The sequence below is a fragment of the Sinohyriopsis cumingii genome, chromosome 18, assembly GCF_028554795.1.
Source record: "Sinohyriopsis cumingii isolate HCF-2022 chromosome 18, ASM2855479v2, whole genome shotgun sequence".
Lineage (NCBI taxonomy): Eukaryota > Metazoa > Mollusca > Bivalvia > Unionida > Unionidae > Sinohyriopsis > Sinohyriopsis cumingii.
Window position 1 is genome coordinate 45,544,351 of NC_142978.1, and position 20,803 is coordinate 45,565,153.

Genomic DNA, 20,803 nt, shown 5'->3' on the forward strand with positions numbered 1-20,803 from the left:
TTTGTGGAGAAAAACTATTAATTTCCTTCTGGTGATGTTTGTACTCTGACATTTGAGAGTCCATGTGCGTTCCTTGGTAATAGTAGCTTAAAACAAAAATGTATCTTGTAGATACTTGGAGGATATCTACGTTTTGTAGTAGATATACAGATATGTTTCCCGAGTGAAGTGGAAACATTATACTATCGCGGAAGGAGAAACCACCAGAGAAAATCCAAAATGTTTCCACTTCACTAGTGAAATATTTCTGCATATCTGCTTTTTAAAAAAATTATATTTTTCTTTTCATTATATATATGTTAAAGGCAAGAAAATGCCGATTTTCATGGATGTTCTTCATTATGTGCTAATGCGATTGCCAGCTGGATTACTTTATCGATAAAACGAAGTTCCTAAATTTTGCAAACAGTTTAGGACAGCGACGTTTTACACATTTAGCTTATACAAATTGTGTATTTTATCACATTAATGACTGTATTCTGCGAAATAAAAAGGGATTTTTTTAAAACATTTTTTATGCGCTGATTGATACTTTTGGGGTGGGGTAATGTAGAAACATCATAGAGCTCTTGAATCTAACGTCACTGTCGCGTAGTCTACATATGGCACTTCTATAACCTTTTGGTACACTGTCATTCATCTTCGTTAGCCAAGGTTCCAATATAATAATCCTAGCTATACCTCGGCGGATCAAACAGATATATTGGTGCTTTGTCCTAAAGGCATCTATTGGATTTTCATGAGTTGCCTCCCTTAGTATGTGATGCCAACTAACCAGTTGCGTGGTGCATTCTACATCGGCCGAAAATGGTGGGGGCATTTGACCTAAAAATGATACTTTGTAAGTTTAACATCGAAAGTGTGACTATGTACCAGAGGGAAGCCATCACAGGTGTATTTGAGTGAAAGGTATTTGTTTAAACCCCGACCGGAACTAGAAAATTGATTATTTATCAGTCCTTTAACGTTTTGTGCCCCCTTGTAGGAACAGTGTTCAAATTTTAACAACTTAATTTTGATTGGATGCGGTGGCTTGAAATACACAGACCCGAAGCACATACATATCTGCTGGATACGCCAATGCGTAGATAGCGTTATCACATCGGAACCTTGACTAGCGAAAATGACTGTCACTGGATTTCAAAAACTTTCCCAATAAGGATATCTCCTTGACCTCCCGTTCATTACAAATCCTGTTACACAGTCAGTTCAACGTTCACTAAGTGCAAGACCTCGTCCATTTATGTGATTATTGGCATCATTTTGTTACGCATCGGGCAACTCTTTCACTTTGAAACCATAACATTTGCTTTATGAATAAAAGTCAAGCAAGCTCGACTTTATCGGACTTTAGTAATGAATTTACTCTGACTTTTCATTTTCTGTTTCTTTATCTGCAATAAATGGAACATGATTGTTTAAAATATCCGCGCAGCATAACGTAGAACTTTGGTCAATTCACGAAACAATATGTTGTAGTTTTATATATGGACCGAATAACCATGGCGTTGCTTGCCGTATTTGGTTTGAGGTCCCAGAGACAGGGGTCAGGCACAAGATTGTAACAAAATATCTAAAACTCGGTGGACGAATTTGATGTTAACGGACTAAAATCATGGCGACCTGGCTTCCCCCAGGAATCCATATGGACTGGAGGGAAAGCTACCTATTTGTGAAGAGTTGCTTAACCGTTTCTTAAATATTTTACTTTGTACATGGGTGTAAGCCATTGAAAATGCCAGCAACACCCCCACCCCAGCCACCCCCAGAAAACGCTGGTAATGCTTATGTGCATGACGCTTTGCCTTGAAATTATACTCTAAAAGCCAAGTAATAAAGCTATTTCTAAGACAGATTAAGCTCGATCAAAGACTAATCCACGAAATATTAATACAGTTTTACTATTTCTCAAACTCAGCTGCAAGCAAGCCGAAATCACACAGCCCCTGCCAGAGACTTGTATCATCATCTGCTTTCACAACGAGGCTTGGACCGTTCTCTTGCGCACAGTTCATAGCATACTAGACAGGTCACCACCCAGTCTTATCAAGACCATCATTCTAGTCGATGATTTATCTGATATGGGTATGTTTTAACGTGTTTCGTTAAGAGTTCCACGGAGTTATTTATCTGATATATGTATGTTTTAACATGTTTCTTTAAGAGTTCCACGGAATGCACATGTGTAAATTACTTTAAAGATAAATAAAATGACATGCATTTTTGAATTTTAGGCATATTTACATTACTTCGTCTATAGAGATTTAAATTATATTGGTTTCTAAAACATCACTTAAGTTTTATTTTGACCTATTGTTTAAAATTAATGAATTTTTTAATTTTGTTTACTCAACTTGACTTATTATAATTAGATGTTGTTTAGTTTATGAACCAAATAAATCGGGCTTGAAAGTTTAAAAGTTTGGAAAAATATATTATTTTCTTATATCTACTGATATATTAGTTTAGATTAGGACTGATGTTTTAATAGATGCCTATCCCTAATTTTACCTAATGAAATACTATTCTGCTTGTATCCATACCTTTACCCGTTTATATATAAAGTTTACAGGTACCAACTGCTAAAAGACTGAAGGGAAAAAAAATGCCTAAGTTAACAGTAACCAGATTCTTACGGTGCTTTTTTCTAACACCATTACATTTCCTATCTCCTTCTTCTATGAGGCGCCATAGCGGACAAAAGCTGGTCCAATGAGAAAGTTGCAGTTGAAATTTCGATGTCGTATGTCGAGAAATCCAATATCACGAGTTGGATCAAATTGCATGTCCTTAAAGTTTCATTTTCTAGATCGATATTTTAGATTGTATACGTTGAATTATACAGTGGTTGTTTAAAGTTCTATTTCCAATGTCGACGTTTTACATTGTATATTTTGAATTACATAGCGGTGGTTGAAATTTCAATATCATATGTCTAGAATCCCTAATTCGCACGTTGCATGTAACTGTTTGTGATGAAAGTTCCATTTCATTTGGCGAGTATTTATTTTTCATCTGTTGAATTTCACAGCAACGAGAAGCAGTCTCCTTGTTTAAAAATAACACGGTTGGTTCACGAGAGCGATGTCTAGCGAAGAAATTCATAGTAATTCTCGACCTGTGAATGGTAACTTTCAAACTGCAAATGTATGAAATGTAATGGCGCATCATAATTGAATACACGAATGGTGTATCTTAATACTCGATATTATTTTGAATTGCTAAAGTGGACATTGTGTAATGTTTCTTTTAACACCAACACATCATTTCACCATATAAAAATAACAATTCTGACAAGCACAATAAAATGTCCAACCACCGCTGTGTAATTCAACAGACACAATCTAAAATCTCAACATACGAAATGGAACTTTCAGCATAATCAACGTGATTCAACATGTTATATTGAAACTCTCGACATATGACATTAAAATTTCAGAGATACAATCTAAAAACTCGACATTGGACATCGAATTTTCAACCAGCGCTGCATAATTCAATAGATGAAATCTAAATACTCAACATATGCAATGGAACTTTCAACATAAACTCTTTGAACCAATATTTAATTAAGGAATTATCGACGTATGACATCGAAATTTCAACCACCGTCGTGTAATTTAAACGACACAATCTAAAACCTCGACATAGAAAATATAACTTTCAACCACTACTGTTTAATTCAACAGATACAATCTAAAAACTCGGCCTAGAAAATGGAACTTTAAGGACAAGCATTTTTGACACAACACATGAAACTGGAATTCTGGACTTATGACATTAAAATTTCAACGGCAATGTTCTGAATGGACAAGCTTTTATCCGCTACGGCGCCTCATACTTCTTCTACAATTCTAATTACACATTTTGAGTATATTTCTCCTCTACTCATCAAAATCACTTGCGGTTGAAAGACGCACTACTTAATCCAGGAAACGAGCACTAGTGGACTTTTTAAAGTCAAAATCGTGGTAAGATTAAGTAATATATTGGATCAGAAAGCACAAAAGTCAAGAAGACGTTTAAAATAATCTTCTTTTTAAGAACACACAAAGAAACCACTTGAGGATTACATGGCCAGATTTGTGGAGGGGAAAGTCCAGATAGTCCGAACTGAAAAGCGGGAAGGTTTGATCCGCGCTAGGCTTCTTGGAGTTGCCCACTGTAGTGCCCCCGTCGTTACATTCCTGGATTCCCACATTGAATGTTTCCCAGGTATGATAGACATTCCTTCAGTTTTAAACAAAAGGTGTCAAGAATATTTCATATTTGTTACAGTTCGGGAAGATGCGAGAGATGTTCCATATGAATTCAATATCATGAAAAAGAAGCAATGAATTAAAGAAAGTTACACAAAGAGTATTTGCCAGTTCTAGTATCGCCCGACTAATATTAGTAAGGTATGGGACCAGATTATAGCCTCAATCAGACTGAGGCTACGACATCGTAGCTTGCGTCGCCTACTTATGGACTACTGCATTCGCCACCCAGATTATGAGCATCAAAGTGATTTATTAGTCCGAGTTTACTCTAGCCCTTGCCACCCTCTTTTAGATATTTTGACATTGATTAGACCCCATTGTATATGTGTGTGTGTGTGTGTGTGTGTATATATATATATATATATATATATATATATATATATATATATAGTTGTTGTTGTAGGGTTTAACGCCATTTTGCAGCACACGATAGGCTATACATGGCGGCCAGTATTAATGGTGGAGGAAGAAACCGGAAAAACCCTGGAAAGAACCACCGACCCACGAGAAGCTACTGACAATCTTTCTCACATACCCACATTAGCCTAATCCGTATATATATATATATATATATATATATATATATATATATATATATATATATATATATATATATATATATATATATATATATATATATATATATAAAATAATAATAATAATGATAATAATGAGGACTTTGTATAGCGCCTAATCTTTAGAAGCTCTAAGCGCTTTACAACATTAGACAACACCTGTAAGATAAGAAACATAATAATATTATTACAAAAATAAACAAAATGAAATTAGAAAAACATTAATAAATAAATTAAAAAACATGCTGAGAATATTTCAGGTAGGAAATAGTATTAGGTCTTTTAGTTGAAATCGATAGGAAGGCCATTTTATTTTCTCAGAAATTGCTAGTATGATATTCGTTATGCCTTTAATCCGCTGATAGACGAGGCCAAACTGCAACGCTGAGCTTGTACTTGTCAGTTGCATTGCTAGTCATATGACTACCCAAATCTCGCAATCGACATATCCATGACATAAGAGGTCATGTGATGACAACACTAAAGCCGTATCCAATTCACAAGCATTTTCCGCTTCATTTTCAATATGAACTTAACAAAATGACCACTATTCACATGTGATAAGTGCCAACGTAAAATGCTTTGCTTTTATATCAAGTGCTTTTTCTGACAAAGATGGCATTGCTATCTCTGCTCTGTGATACGCCAGTGACAGTTACTTGCACATCGTACACAAGAGTTTCCTCTCCTCGAAAACGAAAGAAGAAACAATGCATGATTTTGACTAATTCGTTTTCTTGCTCAAATTTTCAAACTTATCGAAAGCAATTATCACCTGCTTTAAGAGTTCTCTGAATGTTTTTGCAGATAATAGTCTGTTCTGGTGCCAAAATCAAATTATTGCGAATCCTTCTAATAATAGTTGAATTTATATGACTGAAAGAAAATTCTAGCTGTGGTAGATTTACGGTAGCAAAACCTTGCTATATTCACAAGAACTGAAGCTTTCATAATTGACCTATTTAGCAAAGCAGTAAACTACATCACAAAATTTCCAGTAATTTAGAAAACGTATCTCTGGAGAAAAAATACAGATTAAAATGAATACGTAAAAAGATGTGCTGCACATACGGCTACCATTCTGTAATTGCTAATGAAACATGCATCATTAGATCCTAATACCAGGTAAAATTTGTACTTAAATTGAAAAAGACCCTATTGTATTGAATCTGCATCACGACGCCAGTTATCAGCCTAATGGGTAACAGGTTGCACTTAGCCAATGCTGATGCTGCTGCTACTACTACTACTACTAATGCTAAACTAAATCAGTGGATTTAGTCATAAAACAGAGATAGTATTTCGAAATAACACACACACACACACACACACACACACACCTGGTTTTTCTCTTGGTAAAATGAAGCAACTAATCTACATTTTTTTAATTTAAAAAAATACAAACTGAGTTTTCTCTCAAATTTGGTTCCCGCTATAGATTGATCACCCACAATATTACTTAGGTTATCATCAGGGCCATGCATAGACCGTTAGTGTGACAAGCCTTAAACGCGCTTAATAAAGTAAAAACGCGCCTAATAAAGTATATAAAAAATATGTTCAAACAACTCTTGAAATTCTAATCTTTAAAAGCAGCTGACGTACTTGATCAAATGCTTAAAATTATAGGTACACATTTATTTTTGATTGTAGTAAAAGTAGTAAATTTGGTTTTATTATCGTCTTCATTTTAAGGTTGGTTGGAACCTCTACTGGATAGAGTGGCACGAAACAGTAGCATTATAGTGGCCCCCGTCATCAATATGATTAATGCACAGTCCTTCTCTGTATCTGGGGGTGCCAACTCTCACATCGGCATCTTCAACATAGCAGACATGACTTTCAACTGGATGCAAATCCCACCAAGGTTGCAGCAGATGCTTAAGTCGGATGCAGATCCCGTGCAGTGAGTATTGGATTTTTGTTCCTGCCTGTCCCAGCAGATAAGAACGGTTGCAACGGAGTTACTGATCGTAGCGCTTAAAATTACCTCCCTTTGTTCCAATGGGCATGCTCACAAAACAATTTACAGTTCCGGATAGTTCATTAATGGTTAAACCAATGAATAAATTAAATGTGTCTAACATTTTTTGTTCATACTAGGAGAATAATTATAAACATTACATCAGATAATTAGATTCGCTGTCCATACTCACATTATATCAGATAATTAAATAATATTTACTGTCCATATTTAAATGATATCAAATAATGAAATTAAATACACTGTCCATATTTATATTATACCAGATAATATAGATTCATTATCCAAAATTTCAGATACATTTGTAGGAACATTTCGCGTTGCACTCCGATTTCAAACATTTATCGCACATTTTTGGATGCATAACTTTAACGAAAACCATCTCAACAATTTGCATTTTTTATACGTTGATATATCTTTCTTTCTCATTTATTTTCTCCAGGATAATAGTTCGTTTATAACACGAGTTACGAAAGTTATAACACGAGTTCGATAAGAAAATCATAACACGAGTTCGATATGTCAGCTGATCTGTAATGCTGAGTACTTTAAACCAGAATTTTTTTTTTTTCAAAATGGAACACAGTATATTAATGTATTCAGAGGAACTTAACAAAGCAATAATTACATTAGCTATCACAAAGATAAAGGAGTGTAATTAATGCAAATGGAATATTTATTCATATTTGGGTGTAAATATCGTACAATATTCGGATTAATTAACATGCCCAGTGACTATTTTTATTTCTTTTTTTTTCTTGGTCGGAGGTGAAGGGTTCTCCCATCTTTAAACAATCAAAAACGTATTTCCTCATATACATATTTTTCTTGCTATGTCCAGTCAAATATAGCCATGCATTCATTCAGTCTAATATTTAAATATTTACATTCCTCGCTGGTTTTCTCAAAAGATTAAACAGTTATTGGACCGTGCATGCAGTAACTTTCAGCATGATTTTTCTTTGCTTATGCTGACACGTTGTAATAACTCTCAAATCTGCTGGGTTTTTTAGACAAGATTTATGATTGCCACCATCACATTCATCTGGAACAGCCTTCTTAAAATTAGTTTAATTCTGTTTAACTTTCCTTGCATCAAATATGTAAGTTTAAAAGATCAAATTATTTCACAGATTCCGTCCTATTACTTTGGTTCTCCTTTTAAATCATTATTGATCCACGTGATCGGATGTAAAATTGCAGACAGTATGATTTAAAAAAGAGACTGCTTGTAAGAACATGCTTTTCAAGACAATAATAAATGGAAACTCACAAATATTCATTTTTTATCTTTATCTATCAGTCACTCGTTCTATCTTAGCACCATTATATAGTTTTTAAACAGAAGTATGTTTATGTAATATACGAATGCGAACACACATTCATTCAAGCATATATATACCCATTTACCTGATGAAATAAGACAGACAGACATATAGACAGAGGCAGATAGGTGAGAGCCACAAATATCCTATACATGCATAATGTGTCTAACATCGATATGTCTCCAAACTGTATACTCTAAAAATTCCATCCGTTTAAGAAATAAAATTAAAATAATCATCAAGGAGACTCGTATGGCGCCAGTGTGTTCAAGCGTGAATAAAATTTGTGCATTTTGAGAAACAAAATATCCTTCCTAGATATAACTCAAGTTATTTCATAAAAAATATGATGAACACCAGTAGAAATGCAACAGTCTAAATCAAAAATAAAAGAACCTTAAAAAGTGAAAATATTTTCTTCTCGTTGTCGTTCAACCTCCAGTAACTGCAGTGATTAAAGCTATAAAAAAAATAAACATATTTTCATTATTCTTCACTTGAGATAAACTGCAGTAACAATATTTTTACGCAGCGATACACTTTCGCAGAATCAAATAATACAAACTAGAGCATGATGTAGTAGTGGAAAGGGAATGAAGTTCTGAAATGGGCAGAGAACATTTATTTGAAAACCGGGAACAGCGAAAGTTAGTGAGAGAAAAAAAGATCTAAAAACAGCTGATCAAATGTTGATAGAATTTCTTTTCAAGATATTGAGATATCGATCTTGCTTGCGGAATGTGAGTGGTCTGTCACATTTTCTTGATATACATTAGCCATCTTTAATGATTGAAATATCCAAGTGAGTTGCACTGAGACGCCCTCTAGTGTTTTCAAGGGGAGATAATAACCATGAAATGGTCTACAGCCACATTGATCTCGGGATACGATACCTTTCATGATTTAAAAGCCACAATAGGATACGTATGACGATACATAGTCTGAGTTAGATAAGAAGTGACATTTTAATTGTTACCTTTACATGAACGTAAATAGGGTAAACTGTTCAAAACTTTTAACTTAATTTTAAATTTAATAAATGGGTAAAATCCTTGTAAAAAAAAAAAAAGGCGTGTTAAATAGATCGTTATAACCTTGTCAAGCCGTGCATGAATATATGCCAAATAGCATTCGGTATCCGAAATTTGCATAGGGCCAATCAGAAGGCAGCGATCAGTTCCTCACATCATGGCACAAACTGACGCTTGATTATTCAGTCAGTCCAAGTGCGCAAAGGGAAATCAACAGTGGAGAAGTACGTATATGATTTAGCCGCAAAATTAATTTCAGTTTGTTTAACTGATTATGCGTTACCTCCCAATATCGAAAATTTGGAGCGACGCCGAACGTGTACTAGATAGCATTTACTACTAAGGAGCAGAGCTTTTATTATTTAACTTTTGCAATATCGTCTATTTATTGGAGATGGTAAATATGTATATTTAATTGGAACTTTTTCTCAAAGAGAGAGAGAGAGAGAGAGAGAGAGAGAAAATATTAGCTGTTGTGTATTGATCCCATCAATAAATGAAGTGATCAGAACACTCAAAAATAAATTAAATTGAACCAATTTGGACACATGTGACATGTCAGTGAGCTGTGATGGCAACGACTGGGCTATCCTCGACTCCAGGGTTTTTACTATTACGGTGTTTACAATCATACTGTGTTCTTTGCCCCATATTTCAAATCTGCTAAGATCATCTTGCAAGTTTAGTTTTTTTTTTTCAAGTTCAGTTTTGGTTTTATCTGACTCTATATTTGGTTTATTCTGCATAGAGGTCAGTGGAAGAAACTGAATTCCTATCTTAAGTGGTTAGTTGCTAACATATTGAATAAATAAAAGCGGTCACAAGATAGAACTCTGGTATTTCACAATGAATAGTTTTACTTTCAGAATGGTGCTTTTTTCAATATACTTTTCACACTCCATCAGTAAGTACGTAGTAAAACAGTTAAGGGAGTTTCGTTTTGTTGATAGCCTTTTCGTTATGGTATACGAGATCAAAAGCTTTAGCAAAATCAACTATGATAGTGCTAACCATTTTCATGTATGTGATGCTTTCAGCCATTTATCAATCATACATAGAACTGCAGTTTCAAACAACTGATTATGTTTAAAGCCAGACTGAGTATCATGAATAAGATCATAAGTGTTCAAATAGTTGATAAAGCATCATATTTTCTCCCAGCTTATGTAATAAAATGTATTAGACCTGCACATAAAACCTTTACTCTCTATTATGGTAGGTTGAATTACCTTTTGTAACCTTGGTCCAGTCATATCGAGCCCTGTGACCTTACGATCATCCATTTTGTTTCGACACAAATTTAGGACTCGTTTCAGGAATTTCAAACTTGATGTCATTAAGTAGCTTTTCAGTTTCATTTTCTTTAGCAAATATGTGTATTACTTTTGCTACGAAGCTCGTTTTAATGATAGTTCTATTTGCGTTAGAGTCGTCAATAAATGTCACACCCTTTCTTCAAAAATATGTAAATGTGACCTACATTTCGCATTTTACTGGTTTAGGTTAAGGTTTTGCGTTTAGCTGAAAACGAAATAGATTGGGAGATGCATACCAAGAGTCGTGAAATGTGGTGAGTCGATGTATCTTAACCTCATTACAAAAGATGGTCCCTGTGACCCATGTTTCATTCTTTACTGCCTTGGTTTCAGTCTCAAGCACTGTTTATTCCAGAATCATTATACTAGGTTACTCTCTACAGTCGTATTAGTTCCACGTCCTTAGAGGAAATGAAGGATTTTGCAACCAATGTGTAACAGTGTTACATTGTATTGGCTTATGGTTTGTTGTTGTTGTTTTGTTTTTTTTTGGCATTTAGTTCCCCACCATATTGGGTTTCATTTACTATTTCACACTGTTATAGCTGGACTCATTAAACATGTCGAGGATGCATCTTGATAAGTACTACATCCTCATCTTAAAATTAGGTCACAGTGACAAATATTTAACACTGAACTGACTTTTGCTCTGTTTGATAGTTATACCGTTCATAGTGCATTCCTTTATGTAATTTCATACATTTCTCTTAACATCACACACATAACAACAAAGGTCACTGTGATGTCAATTTACTAACATAGTTTAAGCTGTTGCATTTAGTTCATACCCATTTAGATTTTTGGCTTGCTCTGTGCATACCATTATTATAAGATCACGACCACGACCTCCCGCTTCTAAGGCGGACGCTCTAACCACTAGGCCACCGGAGCAATCAATAAAAGAAGTGAAATCAACTTTTCAGTTTCGATGCTCGCCCATAGCTTATGTTATTATATATCCACGAATTTCGTTCATACATCAACGAGCACTAGCTAGTTAGTTACGTCCGCAAGTTTCTGTCTGGACCAAAGACTGTTAGGCAAATCGATTAACCATTAATAATAAACGATACTGACAATATTATTGTCATAGTAAAGTCCATTTTACTGTATGTATAAATGTCTGAACATTTTTAACAGGTGCAAACTTTCCATCGCAACCTTTTGACAGTTTGATAGTAATAGAACCCGAATCATGCGAAACGAGCAAATAGCATCATTGGCAGACACTGGTTATAAAAGGAGCGTAGCTGTGGCTTGCGATGTTGCAGCCTTCCCACCACCCACTCCTGCTTATGTGGAACAAATATACAGTGAATTTCCATGTCTCAAAGAATTTTCGGCAAATAACCGATATACAAATTAAATCAATAATTTTCCCCACTTGTACGCGGATTGAAATTGCGCCAGCAAATTTTGTCCTGAAAGTTAGGATTAACACGACAGAAACTAATTAACACAGTTATCCCCCTCTCTCTTCCTCCCTGCCCCCTCCCCCCCCCCCCTCTCTTTCTCTCTCGTGCACATACGCATAGTGACGCACATTACCAATTTATATCATCTTTCATAACCAGAACACCAACCATAGCGGGTGGCCTGTTCTCTGTGGACAGAGTGTGGTTTGATCATATTGGCCGGTATGATGAGGGAATGGAGATATGGGGCGGCGAGAATCTTGAAATATCTTTTAGGGTAAGTTATGAAGAAAGTTATGTGGAAATCCTTTTGGCGTTTCTAATTTAACGACAAATGCAATCCAATCACAATTTCAAGATCAGCCCTACGGATCATCCTATGGCATATTTTGGTCTCGTAGAAAAGAGCCTAGATGGTATAAATAAACTTCAATAATAAATTCATGCATATTTATTCTATTGTTTTGTTCCAAAACACTTGTTTTATAAGAAAAGCATTTGAACGTTTGTTTATCTTATTTTCTGAAACAGAATTTAAAGGTGGTCAAATTTTTTTTCCTTCTCAATATATAAATTTTATTCTTTTTCTCGGATACTATTGCTTTTCTGGCTTGTCACTGTTCACTGGTTATAAAACCCAATATATATATAATGATTGTTTATTTGTAATCTTGGATTGCGAACGACACATAGTATTTTATCTATAATGCAACTTAGGAAGTACAATAATATTTTAGCTGGTATGTATATGTCTGTTCTTTGGCATTACGGTTACTAGCATCACTCTGAATATCTGAAACTTAAATTTAAACATGTGAATTTAAAGAGTGTTAGTAAAAAGCAATTCTCACATTCCCTCTGTATATACTTTTAAGTCGGGTCCAACTGCAAACATCGTAGACACATAATGCACCGGCAGATCAAGGTCTAAGTTGTTTCTTGTACTGATTACTCCTAACAAGCTCCATAAACCCAAATTTGTCGGCCCATCATGCGACGACAAATATTGGTCTGTGCAGTTGGATCCGATGTATACCAAAGTCTAGACTCTGATTATTATACACAACAACGCGCAAATCAGCCTTGTCTGTGACACACGTACACAATCTGAAATAATTTCTTTCCAGTATTCGAGGTGTGAAAGATCCTTGGAAATAATTATCTTTCTGTTCATCTGGGCATTTTGGGAAATGCAAATCGGGCTTGTCTCGTTGGAAAATAAAAGTTCAAAATTCACAATTGGACTACAAACTAGTTTCCTTTCTATATCAATTTCTCGAAAATTCACGAAAAGCTAGTCTTCAATATAGCTGCTAATTTAATTAGATTGATCGGCGTACATCACTGAAACTTGCATATGAACAATAAAATAAAGAACCGAGTTTTCTCCCTATCGCAGCGGCGTTCTTTTATGGTGAGTGGATGAAAACAATTAACGAATCAACCATTGTTGTTGTTCCCACTATTCATGTATTTCCCAAATGTAATACTATAACCTGGAATTATTTTTCCTTAGAACTGGATGTGCGGTGGATCCCTGGAAATCCACCCCTGTTCCCACGTGGCGCACGTGTTCCGCGCCACCAGCCCTTATAGTTGGGGGAAGAGCTTTTTCGAAATCCTCCGGAAGAATGCAGTCCGCGTGGCGGAAGTCTGGATGGACGAGTACAAAGACTTCTACTATGAAAGGCTCAATTACAAATTGGTAAGAAAAACTATTTGTGTGATTTTGGTCGCGAATATTAAATAAGACTGATAACATCCACAAGGTGAAAACAGGAAAGTTTTAAGCCCTGCACTATATAGATTCATATTCCGGTGCAGTTTTATGCCGTAACTGGTCCTGCACTGTCTATATTCAGATTCAGGTGCACTTTTATGCAGTAACTGGCCCTGCACTGTCTATATTCAGATTCCTGTGCAGTTTTGTTTTTTTGCCGTAACTGGACATGCACTGTATATATTCAGATTCTGGGGCGCTTTAATGCAGTAAATGGCTGTGCAGTGTATAGATTCAGATTTCTGTGCAGTTTTTTTGCCGTAACTGGCCATGCACTGTATATATTCAGATTCCGGTGCACTTTTATGCCGTAACTGGCTCTGCACTGTATAGATTCAGATTCAGGTTCAGACAATTATAAATTTTCCAAATTGGAATTAAATAGTTTTACAGAAAATTCTTATTTTTCGTCGATCTAGTTATCTTTTCTTGGGTCACACATAAAAAGAAAAGAGATATAAATCACATCAAAGATAACTTCATCTCCATTACAATATCTGGGATACTCCGCAGAGCGACATCTTTTTATACTGTACTGCATATGTATGTATTTCTTTCAAGAAATGTAATTGCTGTTGGAGACATACCTGATTTTGAAATCAGGAAATTATACCATAAATTTGTTCTCAATAAGAAATGATGTTCTATGTATAACATATAGATCTAGTCACACTATCTCACCACAGGGAGACTACGGTGACGTGTCAGCTAGAAAGGCATTGCGTGAGAGACTCCAATGCAAGTCCTTCGACTGGTACATCAAGAATATCTTCCCCGAGGTATCTCTACCTCCCAAGGGAGTATTACGAGGAGAGGTACAAATTTTATTGTTTTATTCTCTTATAAATGCACCATTCTCTTAGTAGCTTTTCTATTTTAAATTACACAACTATTTGTATATTTATAGGTTACTGCATTTGTATGGGAAAATATGAACGAGTTTTTCGGATGTAAATACTGCACGACCTTGGGAGTACAGTATATCCATCCGACAATACGAGCAAATATTTTCCAATACAAATGCAGTAACCTTTTTATTATATGCTCATTTTCTTATTGTACATAAGGCTTTATTATACACACAAAAATACACTACAAGAAACAATGTAACTGAATGTATGCCGTATTCCAAACTAAATACACAACCGCAGATTCATCATTACACAACAACAACATTATTAAAGCGCACATAACTCGCCCAGATAAATTTGAACTTAGTCGCGCGCTTGGCATAACATTCGAAAGAAAATGGCGTGTCTAGTTCAAATTTAAATTTTGAGTCATATTTTGAATGAATGTTCATTGTAACAACTTTCCCATTTGATCTGAAATGAATAGAGTTTGCTATTTTTTTTTTTTTTTTTTATTCTACGAAATTTTGTGATTATGGACTGGATTTATGTGACAGTTCCACTTGAAATACATCGGATTGAAGAAGCGAAGAAGAAGCGTGTTGACATCTGCAAATGTTTTTCTGTTTCTGTCATTGAATGTTTGAAATCATAAAGTGGGGAAAATATGAAGTCTGTCAATTGCAATTATCAAAAAGACGCTATGGAATTTAATGCTTATTTCATTATGAGTGCAGTAAGGACGATGTAATTACACTTGGAATATATTCGAAATTACATTACAATTTCGAAATGTGTAATCAAGATTGAGAACCTGTGACATTGATCATGTAATTCAGATCTGCAGAACTAAGAAAGTACATTTTGAGGAAATTCAGGATGTAAAAATGTAAGTATATTGTTTGCCATTCTTATTACCAGCTAAAGAAGACAAGTTTATGCCTTGTCACTGTCCGGCCTCTACTGTATAGCTAGCCTAAATCTGAAACATTGTATCAAAAAAGTTAACACGGAACGTGCCAAATCATCTGGGATGTGGCAGTCCACGAAACATCTGTTTTAGTTCATTCAGACACAAATTTTATCAACCAAAACGTAAAGCGCATACTACGCGAGTGTACATGATTTGTTTACAAATCAAAAGTGCTGGCGTCCGCGTCCATTGTTTGTTTACAATATAAAGTAGTTCCTGTATGCACGTGAATGCAATATGAAGGTGCGCAATATCGTAAAATACTGAACGATTCTGACATGTAAAGTTAACGAAATGTTTTCAGTGCAGGTTTGTAAAATACACTAAATTCGAGTAAAACATTGTGCATATGCAGGATTGCAAGTCTGCAGAGTTTCAGACGTTTATCAGTGCCAAACATAAACCTTGAGTGATCGTGTTATGAATATTGCAGATTATTGATATATATTTGTCACGTGCGATATGCGAGCGCTTTGAACACGTTTGCATAATGTAACTTTCTCCGGAAGTTTATTAAAGTCAGTGAAAAATTGTTAGGAATATCAATATCATTGCAGTACCAATGTCGAAGAAAGTGTCGATACTCCCGATAGGAATATCAATATAACTGGAGTACCTATATCGAAGGAAGTGCCGATACTCCCAATAGGAATATCAAATATAACTGCTTTACCAATATCAAAAGAGGTACCAATACTCCCAATAGGAATATCAAATATCATTGTTGTACCAATATTGAACTAAGTGCCTATACTCCCGATAGGAATATCCTTATGATTGAACTGTCTATATTGAAGGAAGTATCGATACTCCCAAAATGTAACTGCATTACTTGCATATCGATTTAACGCAGTGTAAGTTTGACAGTATCAAGCACAACCTTACAACAAATTTATCTATTTTTTCTTCTAGAAATAAGCATTCAAATTAGCTATATTCTACCTTATAAAAATGTATTTTCTCGTCTACTTCATTCATCTACATATATTTTGAAAACGAAACTTCAGTAATGTACTATATGTTTTATGTAGTTCTGATTTCATTGCGAAATATAATCTGACATAAGTGAACGAAGCATCTAACCACTCTGTATAAAACAATCCTTTATAGTTACTTGGGCTGTTTGATGTACCGTATGTAGTCGTGTATAAATCGAATTTACGTGCAAACTGCCTTGACCCCAATATGTCGCTGACAGATCGGTGTACAGAGGAGACGCGTCAATCCAGAATCCGTTTATCCGGAAACCTCACTATCCGGACATAATTCAACTGGAACGGAATTCCTAAACGTTAATTTGTTCCGTTAATCAAGAAATCCGCGTTCCGGATCCGGAAATCGAAATCGGGGACCAAAGTGTAAAATTACAGATTCACCTACGCAGACTTGGAGGTGTGTGGATGTATCAATCTCTGATTGATCAACTTCTAGTGGTATGTTAAAGTTATCAATTGATCACGTGATCATGTGGGTAAAAAAAACTAAGTGGCGTGACCATATTGTAGTCAGCGATTGTATAAACAATGTCTGTTTTAGCTAGTCGCCAACCGGGGGTGTTAGTAACTAAATAAACACTCTGGGATTAAATCGTCCATACTTATTGACATAACGTATGGTTAATAAATTAAGCAGGTCTTAAGCCTCTTTGCTGTTTACCGATTGTATGTAACAATCACAGTTTATTGTGGTCTGTATAGGGCTTCATTTCAGAATAAAATGGGGACGTCAATTATTAGCTGATTATGCCGTATTAATGTGGTTCTCAGACATGTCGTCCCACCACCCCGCCGTCAAGGATAAAATGCTCATTGCCAAGGCAAAGAAACTCGGAGCCAACTCGGCATCACTGACTTTGCCTATTCTCGTGGTTGGCAACAACGCTTCAAGAATTGGCGGGGCATCAAACGCAAATTGTATGAAGCAAATAGTGCCGACACGAACAAAGTGCAGGCCGGAAGAGAACTACAGCGAATTCTGCAAGACTACGACCCATACGACATATTCAGCCTTGACGAAACTGTATTGTTTTTCCGATTGAGGCCAAACTACAGTCAAGCTTCCCATAACATTAAAGGCAACAAAAAGGATAGGATCACCGTGACGCTCACTGCGAACGCAACAGAGACCATCAAATTGAAACCATTTGTCATCACTAAAGTCAACAGACCTAGTTGTTTTGGCAAAACTTATAACCCAGACACATACGTGAGATACAGACACAACCGCAAAGCTTGAATAACGGCGGAACTTTTCGTGGACTGGTTGAATGTCTTCGATAGACAGATAAGGGAAGCCAAATGCAACGTCATCTTACTTGTATACAACGCTGCAAGCCACACACAAGGGGACATTCGAATACGCAACGTAAAACTACACTAACTTCCGCCAAATACAATGCCACACATTCAGCCAATGGACGCTGACATAATGCATGCATTCAACGCTTGCTACAGGAAACAACTGGTTAGGCATTACATTGACTGTGTTGAGCAAGGCAAGGTTCAAACATTGGACATCAGGCAGGCAATACACATGGTAATGACAGTGTGGGGTTCAGTGACACAAATTACAATCTCACTGCTTTAGACATGTACAGATCATACCGACACCAACCACTACTGTCGAGGATATTGATGATGGAGATGACATGTTATTAAGTGAGATCTAATAATGAGCCTTCCCACCTAGGCTGAGATGTCTGCCGATGAATACGTACGGATAGACGACATGGAAGAGACAGGGCAACAACTCAACGATGACGACGTTTTAACCCATATATTTAGAGATGGGGTTCCATACAATGGTAATGAAGAAGACGATGGTGCCACTGCCGACCCCGAGGGAAAAGACATTACCATCAACCAAGCCAAGGACAGCATAGCAACACTCATTTCGTATTCTGAGCAGACGTCAGCAATATTCACCAGTAATGACATAAAACACAATAGTGAAGCCCTTGAGAATCTATGGACGCTATCAGTAACCATTGCAGATCGATCATCCAAAGAATGCAGGACAACAAATGTTACAGATTTCGTCAGGAAATGTACATAACAAATGTATGTACAGCACATACATGGACATAGTGTGATGTGTTCGATGTGTTAATTGCTTAAACTTATATTTACTGTACGTATACGTTATTTTTACTGTACATGTATGTACAAGCGCATATTATAATAATGTGAAATAAACACAAGTCGATAGATGTATTCATTAATTTATTTCAACCATTATTGAATATACAGCACATTTACAGCTAGTATATACATGTACATGTATACAGAATGATGACATGGTAAAATAAAAACCTGCACGAGTCATTTATCCGGAAAACTCGTTAATCCGGCCATATTCACTGGGAACGAAGGTATCTGGATTAACGAGGCTCCTTTGTATCTGTAGTTTGGAGTAATCAGTAAACAAACAACATAGACCCTGACCTACCGGTGCATTATGCGACAGTAGATCAGAATCTATGTTGTTTTAAGTTTAACTCGTCATATAGGCGACTTTGCTTTGGACAGGATATTTTTATATTTATTACTCAGTTTATAAATAGCTTTCTTTTGTTTATGATATCCTGAAATTTGCCCGCGTTGTAGTACTTCATTGCATGGTTCTAATGAAATTGTACTGTACTGACGTACTTCATTGCATGGTTCTAATAATATTTTACTGCACTGACGTACTTCATTGCATGGTTCTAATAATATTTTACTGTACTGACGTACTTCATTGCATGGTTCTAATAATATTTTACTGCACTGACGTACTTCATTGCATGGTTCTAATAATATTGTACTGCACTGACGTACTTCATTGCATGGTTCTAATAATATTGTACTGCACTGACGTACTTCATTGCATGGTTCTAATAATATTTTACTGCACTGACGTACTTCATTGCATGGTTCTAATAATATTGTACTGCACTGACGTACTTCATTGCATGGTTCTAATAATATTTTACTGCACTGACGTACTTCATTGCATGGTTCTAATGAAATTTTACTGCACTGACGTACTTCATTGCATGGTTCTAATAATATTTTACTGCACTGACGTACTTCATTGCATGGTTCTAATAATATTTTACTGCACTGACGTACTTCATTGCATGGTTCTAATAATATTGTACTGCACTGACGTACTTCATTGCATGGTTCTAATAATATTTTACTGCACTGACGTACTTCATTGCATGGTTCTAATGAAATTTTACTGCACTGACGTACTTCATTGCATGGTTCTAATAATGAAATTTTACTGCACTGACGTACTTCATTGCATGGTTCTAATAATATTGTACTGCACTGACGTACTTCATTGCATGGTTCTAATAATATTGTACTGCACTGACGTACTTCATTGCATGGTTCTAATAATATTGTACTGCACTGACGTACTTCATTGCATGGTTCTAATAATATTTTACTGCACTGACGTACTTCATTGCATGGTTCTAATAATATTTTACTGCACTGACGTACTTCATTGCATGGTTCTAATAATATTTTACTGCACTGACGTACTTCATTGCATGGTTCTAATAATATTTTACTGCACTGACGTACTTCATTGCATGGTTCTAATGAAATTTTACTGCACTGACGTACTTCATTGCATGGTTCTAATGAAATTTTACTGCACTGACGTACTTCATTGCATGGTTCTAATAATATTTTACTGCACTGACGTACTTCATTGCATGGTTCTAATAATATTTTACTGCACTGACGTACTTCATTGCATGGTTCTAATAATATTTTACTGCACTGACGTACTTCATTGCATGGTTCTAATAATATTTTACTGCACTGACGTACTTCATTGCATGGTTCTAATGAAATTTTACTGCACTGACGTACTTCATTGCATGGTTCTAATAATATTTTACTGCACTGACGTACTTCATTGCATGGTTCTAATAATATTGTACTGCACTGACGTACTTCATTGCATGGTTCTAATAATATTTTACTGCACTGACGTACTTCATTGCATGGTTCTAATAATATTTTACTGCACTGACGCACTTCATTGCATGGTTCTAATAATATTTTACTGCACTGACGTACTTCATTGCATGGTTCTAATAATATTTTACTGCACTGACGTACTTCATTGCATGGTTCTAATGAAATTTTACTGCACTGACGTACTTCATTGCATGGTTCTAATGAAATTTTACTGCACTGACGTACTTCATTGCATGGTTCTAATAATATTTTACTGCACTGACGTACTTCATTGCATGGTTCTAATAATATTTTACTGCACTGACGTAC

The 20,803-nt window shown here is 35.6% G+C and overlaps 1 protein-coding gene across 1 annotated transcript in view; it reads left to right on the forward strand.

The window, feature by feature from the left end:
- The window catches only part of LOC149776550 (polypeptide N-acetylgalactosaminyltransferase 5-like), a 38,649-nt gene that overhangs the window by 10,943 nt on the left and 6,903 nt on the right, over positions 1–20,803 (forward strand). The window contains exons 5-10 of the mRNA XM_089941008.1: positions 1,919–2,085; positions 4,045–4,215; positions 6,533–6,743; positions 12,068–12,185; positions 13,425–13,613; positions 14,375–14,503. Of these exons, the coding sequence (XP_089797134.1) occupies positions 1,919–2,085; positions 4,045–4,215; positions 6,533–6,743; positions 12,068–12,185; positions 13,425–13,613; positions 14,375–14,503 (985 nt within the window). The remainder of the gene's footprint in view (positions 1–1,918; positions 2,086–4,044; positions 4,216–6,532; positions 6,744–12,067; positions 12,186–13,424; positions 13,614–14,374; positions 14,504–20,803) is intronic.